Here is a 15,763-nt window from a genome sequence, read left to right on the forward strand (position 1 = left end):
CATCTTGCTATGCTGCGCTCTTCTTGTCAAATCCTTTTTCTAACCATTTGTAAGTAATTGGAGACAGCATATATTCTTCAGCTCAAAACTTTGCACCCTTATTAAGAGCTTGAATATCCAACTTTAGATAGGATAGAATGGTCTGTATGACTGACACCTGGGCAACAGCTCAAGCCTTGACGAGTGCCATTCCGATTTGCTGGAAGATCCAACTTATTGACTAATGATAAACCTCTCTTTTGCAGACAGTAAAAGTTTTTGCATAGGAGATCCGAAATGAGAAGACTGCTCTTTTTATGCTCAATTCTAGTTTATTCCTTTGCTTGGACTGCTAGGGATAAACTTAGTTGCAATGGTGTTTGGATTACATCCCGAGGTGGTATCACATCTAAAATCTTTCCAACAGAATTCTCATATCATCACTAGAATCCACAAATATATTTGCTATTTTGTTTAACTTAATTTGCAAGTAATTCCTACATTTCTATGCAATGGAGTGTTCAATAAGGATAGAGTGGTTCACATAAAAAGAAGGATAATTTTGGTTTTTATGCGACTCATATTAATGCACCAAGCCTCTTCACAACATAAGTAGGCAAATATAGATGCTAAAGTATCAGGTTCATGATCAGAGGATGCTTTTTAGAACTTGGAGTCATCACATGTTCGGTTATGGCACTTGCCTGTCTAAGTATGGTTGGAAGTTATTATCCGTTCGGATCCATTTTCGTATCCGAATCTATTTAAATATGGATAAAAATTTAAGCATCCGACTAATATCCATACTCATATTCATATCTGTCAGAAAAAAATTGATATGGATATGGACGGACAACTACCCTATCCATATCCGAATATTTAATTTTATTTTCAACCCTATGTAATTTTATATAGCACTCATAATTTTTTTTAAAAAAATAAATGATTATATTAACATGCTATTAATTTGATTTATCATCCGCTTAGTAATATCTTTGACGTGGTCATAAAGTTTAATTATCCGACTTATATCCATACATATTCGTACTTCTAGTATCTAATTTGCATCCATATCTGTTTAAAACAAATATGGACATGAATTTTTACATCCGATTAACATCCATATCTATGTATATATTTTTCAAATAAAATAAATATAAATATGAATATACTAGTATCCAATCTATATTTGATCCGATTTAAACCCCATGTCCGAGGCCTATGGATTTCTTTTAAGATGGAGTCGCCTGAGATTAATATCATCATTAATTTGTTGCAGGTGTCATAAGTGGATTTAGAAAATATAGTGTTTCCGAATGCTGAGTTACAAATTATTGCAACATTATCTTTCCAATCTATAGAATTGGAGCTGCATTTCATTCGATCCTTTGGTTTATCTGTGCTTTTCAAAGAAATCGAGGTCCCTATATCAAAACTTATTTTTGTTAACCATTCACATTGTTTACATATTAGGAGAGTTCCAAAAGTTGCCCACTTGTACGAGCTTAAACTGTGACCGATGAGGTAAATCTCCCAAAGCACCAACTGACCATATAGGTTTTATAGAAGGCTTCTTCTTTGCTTACATTTTCCTTATCTAGGAATTTCACACTAATTTTAGAGGGATGACATATCACAGACTTTATCAAATAGGCTCTATAGAAGGCTTCTTCTTTGCTTACATCTGCCTTGTTTAGGAATTTCACATTAATTTTGGAGGGCTCACATCATAGGTTTCATGGCAGGATTTTTCTTTGCTTAAATTTGCCTTTGGTCAGACATTTTTCGTATCAAGCTTAGAGAGTTGATATCAAGCCGATGTAAATCAACATCTGAGGTTTCAAGTATGATCATACTTGAATTATTTCAAGTGTTCCCACAAATTGGACAGAAGGGTGGGGCCTTGCTGGCACCTGACAGTAATGCAACAGTTTTGCATCAGCTTTTAGTTACCCTGAGAAATGACAACTTTATGGAGGAATGAGTTTAAGCAGTCATTTCCAAACTCTTGCAGAGCTTAGAGACAAATCAACATCTGAGGTTGCACAAAATGGAAGTGCTTAGGCTACTGCATCAAATTAGCTCCAGCCCTGAACCAGAGAACGCCACTTCAATCACTCACAAAGAAAAACTTGCCTCCTGCACCACAGGACAAAAAATTCAGCTCATGAATCACATGACAAGGGAAAGCAAGACCAACAGTCCAACAGAAAAACCAATCTCTCAGTTTCAACTTTGTTCAGTATACATGTAGCCAGGGATCAATAGGAAGAAAGCCTCTGGGAGCACCTAAATGATTATTTGATTTGCAATGGCTTTAGCTATTTTCTAAAATGGGTCGGCACTCCATTCTTTTCAGCTTCGATTCTGAGGTCATAATAAGTGCCAGCAAAAAGCAATTGAGGCATGTGCAATGCTGAATGTATCAATTGAGAATGAACAGATATTGGCTGTTTAAAATCACAGAAGCACATCTGACAGCTGACTGATAGCACATGTAAAATGCAACTGTTCTCACAGCTATCAGACTTCTTCACTTGATCACAACATGCACAATGGTGGCAGCACTGTCTTGAAAGGAAACAATTCACACTGGAGAAATAAGACCTTGATTAAGAACAGAAGAATTATAGATCTTTGTTCAAGCAAGTTGAAAAACTTACTCCCATACAGAAATATGTAGAAATCGCTTACTTGAACATCCATTATAATCTGAACATGCCCAAGACTAGAAACAAGAACAATACCTCTCAACATACATCACAACCTTTACTCATTGCTGTATTAAAAATCACTTCTTGAATTCCATGCTCAATTACATACCCCATGCCTGTTTCATTCTTGGCATTGTCTACGTTTCTCTCAGCTGGATCCTCTGACACCATTTCCCCAGACATTATCCCACGAACCGCTAGCATCTCTAGGGCCCTCAATGTACTTTTCTGATCCCACTTCAGAGTTACCAGAAAGCTCAGAAGATCCCAGCTGTTGGTGTTTTCTAGGCTTTTTTCTGATCCCTAGCAACCGGAACACAAACCTTGCAAGCTCACCATATAACAAGCCAGTCCGGTCAATGATCTGAAACAGAAAAAGAAAAAGAAAAAGAAAAATTAATCCAGGAACACTAAACATGGCTACGGAAGGAGATGCAAGAGCAAGATTAAATTGAGTTTAGACAGTACTTGAAGAAGTGCTGACATAAACAGATGGAAGGCCTGAGTATTCTGATCGATAAGGATTGATATCCGACCAAAAAAGTTCACAACTCCATTCATCTGTCACCAGTGTCACAAAACAACTCAAATAATGAATCAGGAAAGTTGGTGCCCCAAAAAAAAAAAGGAAGGATGTCCTCAAGGGAATATATAGCATCTTTATGAAACGACCATAATAAAGACACTTACTGTCTTTGCAAAAGATGTCAGATTTACAGAATTTCAACTTAAGCTTCATCTATGAATCAAGAACTTACAAGCTTACTGTAAGTTGGTTGAATATTGATGGAGCATTTACATATACATATTCTGTACACACACACATACATATATAAGTGTGTGTGTGTGTGTGTGTATTACTGTCTTTGCAAAAGATGTCAGATTTACAGAATTTCAACTTGAGCTTCATCTATGAATCAAGAACTTACAAGCTTACTGTAAGTTGGTTGAATATTGATGGAGCATTTACATGTACATATTCTGTACACACACACATACATATATAAGTGTGTGTGTGTGTACACACACGCACACACACATACATACATACATACTTACATATATACATATATAAATACATACATACATACAAAGAAAACTCATAACAAAGAGATTTTCTTACCAGCCGAATGAAGGATATCCAGAAGCCTGGAGGCGATGATGGGCCATATGGGTTATTAGGATCCTCATTGCCATACGGACCGCCAATGCCCATCCCATAAGGACCCAATTGGCCACCAAATCCACTGTTATACATGTTGCCTCCAAAACCTCCAAGACCTCTGTACATGCTATTTCCATAAAGACCATTATTATATGATGGACCACCAAGTGTACTATATGGACTGAATAAGCTGGAACCATAGCCTGAGTTGTAATAGCCTGTGTTCAGGAAGCTAAAATCACAACCTGAATTATATATAACATAAATTTGTTAATAAGAAAACTGACTTCAAGTTAACATGCCCCTAACTGTTCCCATAACTTTGCTCCCATGGCCTTGGTGGCAGAGGCCTCCCAAGAGTATTTGTTGTTGAAGTATTCCTCTGAGCATTAGGAACAATTTCTCCTGCATTTGCTGTCCCGGATGCTTCAACTACTTCACTTGTGCTTCCAGACGATGGTGGCTTGAAAGGTGCAGGACCAGATGAGTTCCCTGCTTGTTCCCAAGGTTTTGGAGGTGGAGTTGCACCTGGGAATGTTCAATTTGACCATCAAGATGAACATGCATTTTTCATCAACCTCATTTTTTGCAACTACCATCAGTAGTAAATCTCCTAATGTTATATTAGTCTTGGAAGTTAAACAATATGCAAAAACTGAAGCCTTATTTGCATGCCTCTTGTAGTCCAACAAATGTGTAGCATGCAAAGTAGAGAAACAAAAATATAAGAAAAAATATTACATTATAATAGTAGTAGGGAGATTTTATCTTCTTTGTTTTTTTTGATGAAGAAAAATGAAAAGTGAAGAAACAGAAGATTTGAAGTCTATGGAACTTCAATCAACAGGCAAAATTTTTAATTTATATCCATTTGTCAAAATATTCTTTAAATTATCCTACCTAAAACGATAATACACAGTTATCTTGAATAACCAGTTATCTTGAATAACTAGGCATTATGTTTGTTTCATTAGACACAATATATATGTTTATTATGGTGGAAACTGGAATTGCATAGCCTCTTATTCTTAATTCATCTACTTTTCAACTCAATATTTCTTTTATTTCTCTAAATATTTCGCAAGATATCAGGAAAAAAAATAATATGGCCTGTGATTTAACCTAATATAGAACACTCTATGATTTACTATTTAATTCTGATTCTGGCAGCATGGCTTGAGAGCATCCGGTTCCATTATCAGCTGCTTGAAAAGGCCAAACTCTTACTCTTACCATGTAAGCCTTTTCTGAATTTGTTTGCTACAGCGGATAGCCATGCATGGATCATTAAGACCTTAAAATGCTGATGAAGGAGATAAGCTTTTTTTTCATTATTTTAAAGAATATTGGTGGGAGGAAGTGCTCTCGCAATACAAGATTCCTAAACCTCATCACCGAATAAGGCACAAAAAGAAGGGATTAGAATACAATATATGCATTGAAGTCTATACTCTTCGACATAATACATTTACAAAAATACCAGAATCCTAAAAAACTCATGCAATTGTAACTGCCTCCCCAACTTCTCCCTTTCTCCGCCTCCTCTACTCGACCAAATTGCTTGCTCTACGGTATAAATCCTTACCCATCTTTGGAATACCAATATAAACTCAGCAGCTAAGCAACCACACAAACCTTCAAGACCACAAAATTTCTACACCTCCTTTTTCTTTTCACAATCCACCGTCTCTTATCCTTCTTTCCAGATCAGTTGCAGAAACAAGGGCCCATAGTTAGAAATTAAAGCTTTCCCTAACAAAAATCCTCAAATTCAGAAGAAAATCAGAGAAAACCAATACCTTAGAATTTGATCTAGGATGCATCAAAAATCATGCAACAAACAGATATAATCAAAAGTCGAAGGAAAACAAACCACAACATCAATAATCCAGCAAAGAATTTCCACCAAACATCATCAAAATATCGTGATTAACACAAAGCTATACCTGAGTTGGTGGAAGCCATGGCGGGATTGGCTTGCACCTTCTTCTCTTGACGACTTGAAGGATTTCTGGGCCAAATTGATATGATCTCCAGGAGTTGGTAGAGGCTGGAAGGGGCCTGATGACCCGCGCGGCCTCCGCGAAAGTTTGGTGAGACGGCGAAAAAGAAAAGGGCGAGGTCAAGGCCAGCGCAGGTCGACGCAAAGAAGAGAGAGAAAGCGCGTTCGGGAGGAAGGGATTTGGCCTCGGGACGGACGTACGGGACTAGGGGTTGGTGACGAGAAGATTCCGGATTCTCTCTCTCTCTCTCTCTCTCTCCAGTAAAAACCTAAAAAATTCTAATAAAAAAGTCGGGCCCCCCTACCAAATATGTTTTTAAAGAGGCCAACAAAGCTGGGATGGCTTCCTACGTTAATCATTCAGGCGGCACTTTATAGACGTAGAGTGGAGAGCTGCCCAGAGCTCTTCGAAATATTTTATTTTCAAATTTTATTAGATGTATTCGTACCTTTGTACGGTAAGGCGTCTGTCTTAAAAAAAAACTTAATAAAAAATTATAGAAGTTAGGAAATAAATATGTAAAGTTTTTGGAAGGATAACAATCCATATTGCTGAATATTCTTCTAAAATTTCTTTATCTACGGAAGAAATTTAATTTTTATTTATTATAACATATACTGTTTTATGTAGTGATAAGTAAATTTCGAGTATCTAGATTTATTAAATCTTTTCTAAGAAAAACATTTTGACCACTCGAACAAATTTTTTGGAGTACCTATGGGCTCTTCTTGGATGTATGATACATATTCTATATTGTATATTATTATAAAAATTTAAAAAAATTATATATTAATCCTGTCATAGAAAAATTATCTAAAATTCTAAATAAAAATTAAAAGTAACTAGATATAAAGTTAAATATGGTGAAATTATGTAAGTATGTTAGAAATTACAACATATAGGGAAAAAATATATCACGACGACCAAGCAGGAGGCCGAAGAAAATGCTCGCCTCGATTTTTTTAAATTATTAAATACATTCCACTTAATAATTTACTTTTCATTCTATTTTTTGAGAAATTAATTATTATTCTATTACATTAATTTATATTTATATTTTTATTTTTATAAAAAAATTAAAATAAATTTGAATTTGAATAGGAATTTTCTTAATTATTTTAGGATAATTATTAGCTATTTAGAGTCCACACATAGAGGAAAAAATTGTATTTAGAGTTATTTTAGAAAGTTGTTAATTATTTTAGGAAGTCATTAATTATGAAAAATTTTCTTGCAAGAAACCTCCATGCAAGCTGATGGAATTTTTTTTATTTTTCAGCATATTTCTCTCCAAGCAGATAGAAGAAAATAAAAATAAATTTTAAATTTGAGTGAGAATCTTCTTACTTATTTTAGAAAAATTCAAATTTATAGGTCTTTTCGAAAGTTGTTGATGTTAATTATTCTAAAAAGAATTATTGATCGCACAAAATCCATGCACATAGAGGAAAAATTGAATTTATAATTATTTTAGAAAGCCAATAATTATTTTATGAAGCTATATTAAACTTAATTACAAAAAAAATTCTTTAGAAAATTTATTTCAGAAAGCTATTAACTAATTCAATTTATACAGAGAAAAAAATTGAAATAAATTTGAATTTGAGTGAGAATCTTTTTAAATTATTTGAGAAAAAAAAGTATGGACCATTTAGAGTCCATGCACATAAAGAAAAAAAATAAATGTAGAGTTATTTTAGAGAGTCATTGATTATTTTAGAAAATTGTTAATTATAAAATTTTTTCATTCGGAAAAAATTTCTTCCATGCTCGCAAAGGGAATTATGAATGTGGGTATTTTTACATGCATTTGTAATGTGGAGAAAAACCATTATTATTATTATGGTTATTATTAATAATATCGAAGCCCATAATTCCAAAGAGAAGTAGAAACATAAAGAAAAAAAAAAAAAACTTACTCTCAATCAACGTACTCTTTTGCACATACCCCAAAAGTCCAAGAATTAGCTCACAAGAGAAATTGTATCTTCATAGCAATTTGTCTCTGCCTAGGGCTCTTATGTTCACAAGCTGGTTTGTTAGTTTGATTACCTTCACAATAAAAGTGAAAAAATAAAAGGTAAACCCAGAGTTTAAGACATGATTTAGGTGAAATGGACTCCAACACCATTGGATTGTTATGAGTTCAATACTGATGGTTCTTCTTCCTCCTCTATAAGCTAGCTGGAGCTGGGAATCATGGTGTGCGATCCATTTGGGAGATGTTGCTAGTCGAAGGAAGAGATGCTAGAAAAGCTTTCTCAATGGATCCAATATTTGATCATTGCCAAGCCCAAATTCATGGCAGAAAGGCAAATGATGCAGTAGATTGAGCCACCAATATGCAAAAGATCTACTACCGAATTCCGATAGCTTTTGATGCTCAATGCATTTGGTGCTTTAGCACGGTGTAACTATGATCACTAGAAATCGTAATGACAAAAAGATATGCTCTTTGTTCAGATCTGAATTTAATTTATTTTTATATTTTCATTGTTTTCTCCACTTTTCGATATAGTAAATTAGTAATATATGATTAATTATATTGGTGCATCCCGTCAAAGTTAAGGACTCAACCCATGGATTCTCTACCTATAAAAGTCTCGAAATATATGCTAAAGATAACTAAATATATTCCACATTGCATGCTGCACAACAAAATATAATACTCTCTCTATAAATTGTCACATAAAATCCAACAGCAATTTTTTTTTTTCCATTCCATCCATGCACCATGCACCATGCACCACCTCATGCTGTACGCACGATAAATTTTCTTCAACGAGAAATTATTATATGGATCAAATCAACTATAAATTTAGAATAAAATAACATTTTTATATATACAATTTCACCATAAATACATAATATATCCGGCCCACCTAATAACCTCTCCAATGCAGCATTTAATAGCTCCAACCCCCATCATCCATGGGACCATGGCCCATTTAATTCCTCTTAAATTTTTTTTCTCACAAAAATATTTTTTAAAAAATTTAATTTTTAAAAATATAATATTTTAAAAAATAATTTTGACATGTTTGATTGATTATTAAAAATGACACATTTGGCTCATGCTTGATTAAGCATCTATTTTTTTAAAAAATAGTGTAAAATATCCATTATATTTTTAATAAAAAAATATCAACTTAAAAATAATTTTTTTAAAAAAATTTAATTTCTAAGTCTTTCATAAATTTTTTTATATAAAATATGAAAATTTTATTCTGATAGCTATTTCTTTTTGAAAATTCTAACTAAACGAGGAGCTTTCTTCATTTCTTTTCATTGGCCTTTTTTTTTTGCAGGTGCCAAAAAAATCCTATAAATAAATAAATAAATAAGTAAATAAGTAAATAAATAAATAATAAAATAAATAAATTCTGGCTGCCAACGGTAATCTTAAATGACAATAATTAATTTCAGCTCAGCTACTTCAACCGCCCGATCCCACCTCGTCTCCTTCGGATTCTTATAAACCGCCCGCGGCCCTGTCTATCTTCCTCACTCTCTTTCTTCATAGAAGAGAAGGAAGGAATAAAAGATGGAGCTTTGCACTTGCCTTGAGAGCCTCCGAGCCCTGCCGTCATGGCTCCTTCTCCTCTTCTCCCTCGGTCTCCTCTCCGCCCTCAAGCTCTCCTTCGCCGTCCTCCGCTGGCTCTACGTCTCCTTCCTCCGCCCCGCCAAGAACCTCCGCGCCCGCTACGGCTCCTGGGCTGTCGTCACCGGATCCACCGACGGCATCGGTAGGGCCTTCGCCTTCCAGCTCGCCCGCCGCGGCCTCCACCTCGTCCTCGTCGCCCGTAACCCCGACAAGCTCCGTGACGTCTCCGACGCCATCCGAGCCAAGCACGCGGGCTGCCGAATCGAGACCGTTGTGATCGACTTCGCCGGAGACCAGGCCGAGGGCGTCCGCCGCCTCCGGGAGGCCATCGTGGGGCTCGACGTCGGCGTGTTGGTGAACAACGCCGGCGTGTCGTACCCCTACGCGAGGTTTTTCCATGAGGTGGATGAGGAGTTGATGAGGAATTTGATTCAGGTTAATGTCGGGGGGGTGACCAGGGTCACCCACGCCGTGTTGCCGGGGATGCTGGAGAGGAAACGCGGCGCCATAGTGAACATCGGTTCGGGGGCCGCCGTTGTTATTCCATCTGATCCGCTCTATGCTGTCTATGCTGCCACCAAAGCGTAAGTTTTGTGTTTGTTTGGTAGTTTTGATGCTAGATTTTTTGTTTTGATTGTTAGATTTGAAGTTGGGAACAAGGATTTTGTTCGAAAGTTTTGGAAACTTAGTTTAGTGTGAGAAATGGATGATTCGAGGGAAGGGAAATGAGGGATCATAAAAAAAAATATTTTTTTTAGAAAAAAGAAATCATTAGGAGACTGTAGATTGGTGGTATATAGTGATCCTTATTGAACATGCAACTTATTTTTTTGTTGTTTTATTTTTATGTTTTAGTTGTTAGATTTGAATTTGTTATGAAAGATTTTGTTGGATGGCTTTTGTGGCTTAGTTTAGCGTGAGAAATGGATGACCGGAAGAAAAAATTTGGGAGAGATCCGGGTTATTGGCAAGAGGAGGTGAAAAAAAAAGGTTTTTTTTTTTTTGTTTTTTGAAATCATTGGGAGTCCCTGCATAAGTGATGTTTGGTGATCCTTATAAAAAGCATACCATTTGTTAGAAAACCCCAATTTATTTTTGGTGTTTTGCACTTCTGGTTTTGGAAGATTGGTTCATATAACTGTTTTTTCAATGGTTGCATTTTATCAGGGATAAAATCCTAAGAGGAGCCAGCTTTCTGAAACAAATCATTTAGTTCATATGAGCTATTGCTTGGATTAGATCTATCATAATCATTTTGGCTTTTCTTCTCTCCTGGGTTTGGTTGGTACAGATGTGTTATATGGAATTGAGTGCTGAAAGATGTGCATTTGTCCCTTTCTTTGTTGCAGCTAACAAGGGTTTCTTGTTTGTTATCAGGTACATCGATCAATTCTCGAGATGCCTCTATGTTGAGTACAAGAACAAGGGGATAGATGTGCAATGCCAGGTAACTTGTTCTTTGTTTTGCTTATGTATCATTGATGAGTACAATGAGTACATCTATTCTTTAGATGGCATGAGGTTTTCTTTTACGGTTCTTGACTGAAGTTTAGTCTGTCACTTTACTTTCTCACTCTGTCAGTTATCCATGAGAACTGTGCAAAATTATCTATAACAAAGCACACTATCTAAACAGCTGGCATAAGTTTTTGCTTCTTTTAGTGTTCTCCATTTTAGCCTCATAAACCTTTCTACTCTGATGGCATGAGGCTTTTTTATACAGCTTTTGATCAAGCTTTACTCTACTATTTTACTTTCTTTTGTGGCTCTGTTGGTTATCCTTGAAATAGGTATAAATGGTGCAAGATTGCCTAGAAGTAAAGCACAATCTAAATGGTTGCTATAGGCTACTTGCCCCTTTTGGTGCTCCTTGGAGCCTTATTATACCTGAGTTACTCAGATAGCCTAAGGTTCTCTTATATGACCTTTGTCTGTGCTTTGTGCTGCTATTTTACTCTCTCCAATACTGTTAGTTGTCCTTGACATATATTTAATATATTCTTTTAAGTTTGTTGTTACTCACTAATTTCCTACATAGATTTAGTTTCCCTTAGATTCATAAAGTTAAAAGACAATTTGTTTTGTCTTATTTTCATCTTCTTTTAATCTGTCAACACTGTGGTGTATAGGGCACGACTATGCAAGCATTTTTAACAATTCTGTTTTCTCTGATTTCTTCATTTTATTCTCTTCTAATAATGACATAAAGACTTGAGAAGTAAACCAAAGAGGGCGGAAAACTAGTAATGCCATATTTCTGACTTTTGATATAGGTTGCACTTCATAGAAAATCAAAATGAATCCTACAAGCTGGTAATATTATGTAGGAAAAAATGGAGATACCAATAAAATCGGGGGCAAAAAGAGTGGAGGTCATTCAATCTTGGCTGAGAGAGTAATAATAAAGTTATTACATAAACTTCTTTACTGGGAACTTTTCTAGAGTAGTAGACTAATAAACAGAGTAGAAATAATGGATATGCTTCATTGTTCAATTTAGATAATTGAAGATAATTAAAAAGAAACCCAGGGATTGGATAATGTGTTCATTAGATGAAATACTTATTAAGATAGCTGAAACCAACATGCGTTGCATCATCGACGTGTTTTCCATTAAGGACCAAAGTAAAGTCCATCTAAGTTCAAGACAACATTACAACCAGCTCTTACCTCAGTTTATCCTTCTAAATTGTTTTCCACTTCCTTTCATGGGCATATCCGGACAAGATAGGGCCTTGTGGAATAATATACTGTTACTTGGCCGGCAGGAATTCAAAGATTAGTAGTTTAAGCTTATATAACCAGGGAGGAAGCCTCTTCAAGGCTTTTCTACACTTGAAAGTAGTCTAGACGAGGGAGGAAAAGGCAAGTTTTTCTGTGAGAACCACATTCATCCTTCTAAGCAGATGCCATAGTCAGAGTAAATTTAATAACAACACATAAAGGATGAAAACTTTTAGAAAGTTCTTCTAGAATCTGGTTGATTAGTTTAGTAGCTTATATGATGTCTACAATGCCAGACATCTACTATAGATTGGAGAAAATGTTATCAGCTTCCCCTCAACCTCCCTTTGCTCCTCTTCACCTAGATTAGGAAATCATTTAGAAACCTGAGTACCCTGTTTCTTTTACTTTGTTATAATGGACAGCAGTCATCTTTACAGCTTAACGTCCTAGTCCTTATTTAAAATAGTGGAAATTGCGGACAATGATATCATAGCTGTGATGTCAAGGCAGGCAGTAACCGCTGCACATTGTTTTAATAGATGATTTACAGTCTCAAGGTAAAAAATAAGCCTGGTGCAAATTATTAGAATGCTTTGCAGTGAAAGACCAAGGATATATGCATCAGTGGATTAAACACTGTTGTCATCATCGGTGCAGCTTCCTTGCAGTTCCTAGAAAACCTTCTTGATATCTATATGCTGTTTGATCTTTTTTCGGGAGAGCTTTCCAAAGAACGCTGCTGTTGTAGTCTGCAAACTGCAATGCAAGTTTTCTTCTTTAAAGCAAAGGCTATTTTTTTCAATCCAAATTTTAGCTATAGAAAATTTTGGGCATAGCATATACTGTTTCTTCCTCAAGTGTCAGCAATAAATAAATAAATAAGTAAATAAAATTTATTCCATGGACCGGTTTTCATGACATCCTGAATATTGAAGTAGGTTTTCATCTTATTAAACTTGATTCCCCTTAAAGATCCTAAGGCCAAAACGGTTCTATGTGTATTTAAAAATGTTAGCTTCTACTTCAGAAACAATTGCTATTGATGTCTTAATGATATCCTTTAATAGGGTTATTTATCCAATTTTGAAGTGGAAGATGTTGAGATCATATGACTGTACGAGTGCAACATAGATGCTACTCAGGATAACAGGATTTACCACTATACTTGCCTCTCTGTCTGATGCATGCTTTCTGTCTGGAAGTTCTGGCAAAAACACAGCTGCAGACTTGAATGATTTAAATTGTGGTGCTTTCAGTTGTAGATATTTTCAAATGTTTCTTATGGTTTAAGTAATGACATGGTAAATCACTGAGAAGAATAGCATGCCTATATATTTCTGAAAATTTAAAGAAAAAATCTTTATAACAATGAACTGGAATTAGTTCCAAGCATTAGCTATGGGAAAATTAGAGGAGCTAAATGTTCTAGAAATCGCTTTTATGGGTCAACTTGCCTCTACTACCTATATATCGAAGGGCATGCATATAATATTTCCAGAAATTATAACTGTTATTTTGCAACATTAACTGGTATTTTGTTTTTTCGGAAGTATTCTAATGATGTCCTTAAAAATATAAATTTCTTGGGCTTTAATGCTGTTGTTAGGTCTGATATCAGTGTCAAGGAAAAAAAATGTCAATGGTAAATATCTGCAAATGACATAGGCTGCATGCACGTCCTCTTCTGTCAGACTAATCCACTTCAGCAAATCATCTCTCTGGAATTGTAATTCTTCTGTTTGATCACATATTACTCCTTGTCAACAGGTACCCTTGTACGTGGCGACAAAAATGGCATCCATCAGGAGATCTTCCTTCTTTGTGCCATCATCAGACACTTATGCCCGTGCTGCCTTACATTGGATTGGCTACGAACCAAGATGCACACCCTACTGGCCGCATTCCCTCCTATGGTGTCTGCTCTCCGTGCTGCCAGAGGCTGCTATTGACAAATGGCGCCTGGGCTTCTGCCTTGGCATCCGCAAGAGGGGGCAGCTCAAAGATGCCAAAAAGAAAGAACAATAGCATCCGGCCCAAGCATCTCGATGACATCAACCTAGAACATCTGTTCTGTACTTTTCAGTGTATCTGTTTTGATGATCTCCCTTGTTCTCAGTAGTTTAATTTGTATACTTGGATGCAAAGCTCAATTAGTTCTCATTTTTCTTCTTGGTATTTCAGTGGTTGACTGTATCAGAGCCTAATGCTTAGGGTTAAAAATGCATATATGTTTTGTGTATATGTTATTCACCAACCTGTAGAGACTGTAAAACTTAATGCAGAAGAGGTAGCTTTCCTGAGGTTCTATCAATACAATTAGATGTGGCTGACTTGGGAGGCCAAGGTAGGTGAGTTGGTTGTTGCCCTTCAAGGAAGAAATGATGCTACTGGTTGTACATAATTATCTGAAAAGGGATGTTGGCATCAGCTGATTGCATCACTTAATTTTTCACAACAGTTAGAATAGTGTGGGCAATAAAGCCTCCTTTAAATGATGGTGCAACAGCTGAATTTGTCAAGCTTGTTTAATCTGAACCACAGGTTGGTCCTGCAGGATGGCAATATGAACCACAGATAGATATGGCTGAGTGGTCACAGATTCACATGCATGGTTCTCATGGGTCAAGATTTGTGGTGAATATTGCACTTACGGAATCACTTGGTGCCTGGGGTTAGACCTGGTCGAATAACAGGTTCATTGGGTAACGGGAGAAATAACAGCTTCATGAGCAGCAGCAAACTGTAGCAGCACTGACCAGGTTTCATCTCAGCAGATGTAACTTAGAAGCCTCTATGTAGAAGAGGTCTCTCCAAGTCTTCTCTATTTTTTTTTCTTTTTTTTTTCTTTCATTCTTCTCTTCTTTGATGCTGCTGGTAGTTATCAGTGATAAAACTACTGTTGACTAAGGTTGGAGCGCAGCTTGGACGAATCTGAGGTCGGCTGAAATCGAGCTGAACCGGCTGACCGTGGTACTCTATAAAAAATATAAGAAGGTAAAGGAGGATAATTGATTTGGAGATAAGTTGCTATATGTCTTGCTCCTTGGTTGTTGTGGAGAGAGCACAAATTTATAATTCAGGCAAATGGAGCTACATTTTGGCCTTGTATGAAGCAATAGATAGAATTAGGGGGAAAGAAATGTTTTGCAAAGAGGGAGAAGGGGAGGGAGGGAGGTAGGGAGAGAGAGAGAGACAATGTTGTGGCTCCTAAACAGTTAGATTAAAGCATGGAAGAGGAGGGAGAAGGGGAGGGGGAGGAGGAGGATGAACAGGATCCTCTACAATGCAACTTTTATCGTCGATAACTACCAGATCATATATCTTGAAGATGGATGGCTCTCCATCCTCGCAATGCATCGTGTGGCATACTGAAAAGTATTTGGACGCATCATTGTGTGGAAGAAGAGGGACAATGGAAAGAGCTATCCTCTATGGTGCAACTTTTGCACTGAAGAGTACGGTACCATTATAGATGGTCGCTACATTATCCATCTCGAAGATGGGTGGCTCTCCTTCATCTCTACAACATGTCGTATGTCATGCTAAAATGTCCATGGACATATTTTCAGGA

General features: G+C 36.3%; 2 protein-coding genes across 2 annotated transcripts; one reads left to right on the plus strand and one right to left on the minus strand.

Annotated features, from left to right (window-relative positions):
• Positions 1-2,567: 2,567 nt before the first annotated feature.
• LOC103711600 (peroxisomal membrane protein 13-like) lies at positions 2,568-6,132 on the minus strand. Its single transcript, XM_026806413.2, has 5 exons — positions 5,805-6,132; positions 4,168-4,386; positions 3,817-4,076; positions 3,162-3,254; positions 2,568-3,057 (listed from the first exon to the last, which is right to left on the minus strand). The coding sequence occupies exons 1-5, from the start codon at positions 5,821-5,823 to the stop codon at positions 2,842-2,844; spliced, it is 807 nt and encodes a 268-aa protein (XP_026662214.2). The 5' UTR covers positions 5,824-6,132; the 3' UTR covers positions 2,568-2,841.
• A 3,201-nt stretch (positions 6,133-9,333) lies between these two features.
• On the plus strand, positions 9,334-14,497 carry LOC103711599 (very-long-chain 3-oxoacyl-CoA reductase 1-like). Its single transcript, XM_008797814.3, has 3 exons — positions 9,334-10,049; positions 10,843-10,912; positions 13,960-14,497. Exons 1-3 carry the CDS (start codon positions 9,406-9,408, stop codon positions 14,215-14,217), a joined length of 972 nt encoding a protein of 323 aa, XP_008796036.2. The 5' UTR covers positions 9,334-9,405; the 3' UTR covers positions 14,218-14,497.
• The last annotated feature ends 1,266 nt before the right edge of the window (positions 14,498-15,763 follow it).

Source organism: Phoenix dactylifera, unplaced genomic scaffold, assembly GCF_009389715.1.
Source record: "Phoenix dactylifera cultivar Barhee BC4 unplaced genomic scaffold, palm_55x_up_171113_PBpolish2nd_filt_p 001799F, whole genome shotgun sequence".
NCBI classification, from domain to species: domain Eukaryota; kingdom Viridiplantae; phylum Streptophyta; class Magnoliopsida; order Arecales; family Arecaceae; genus Phoenix; species Phoenix dactylifera.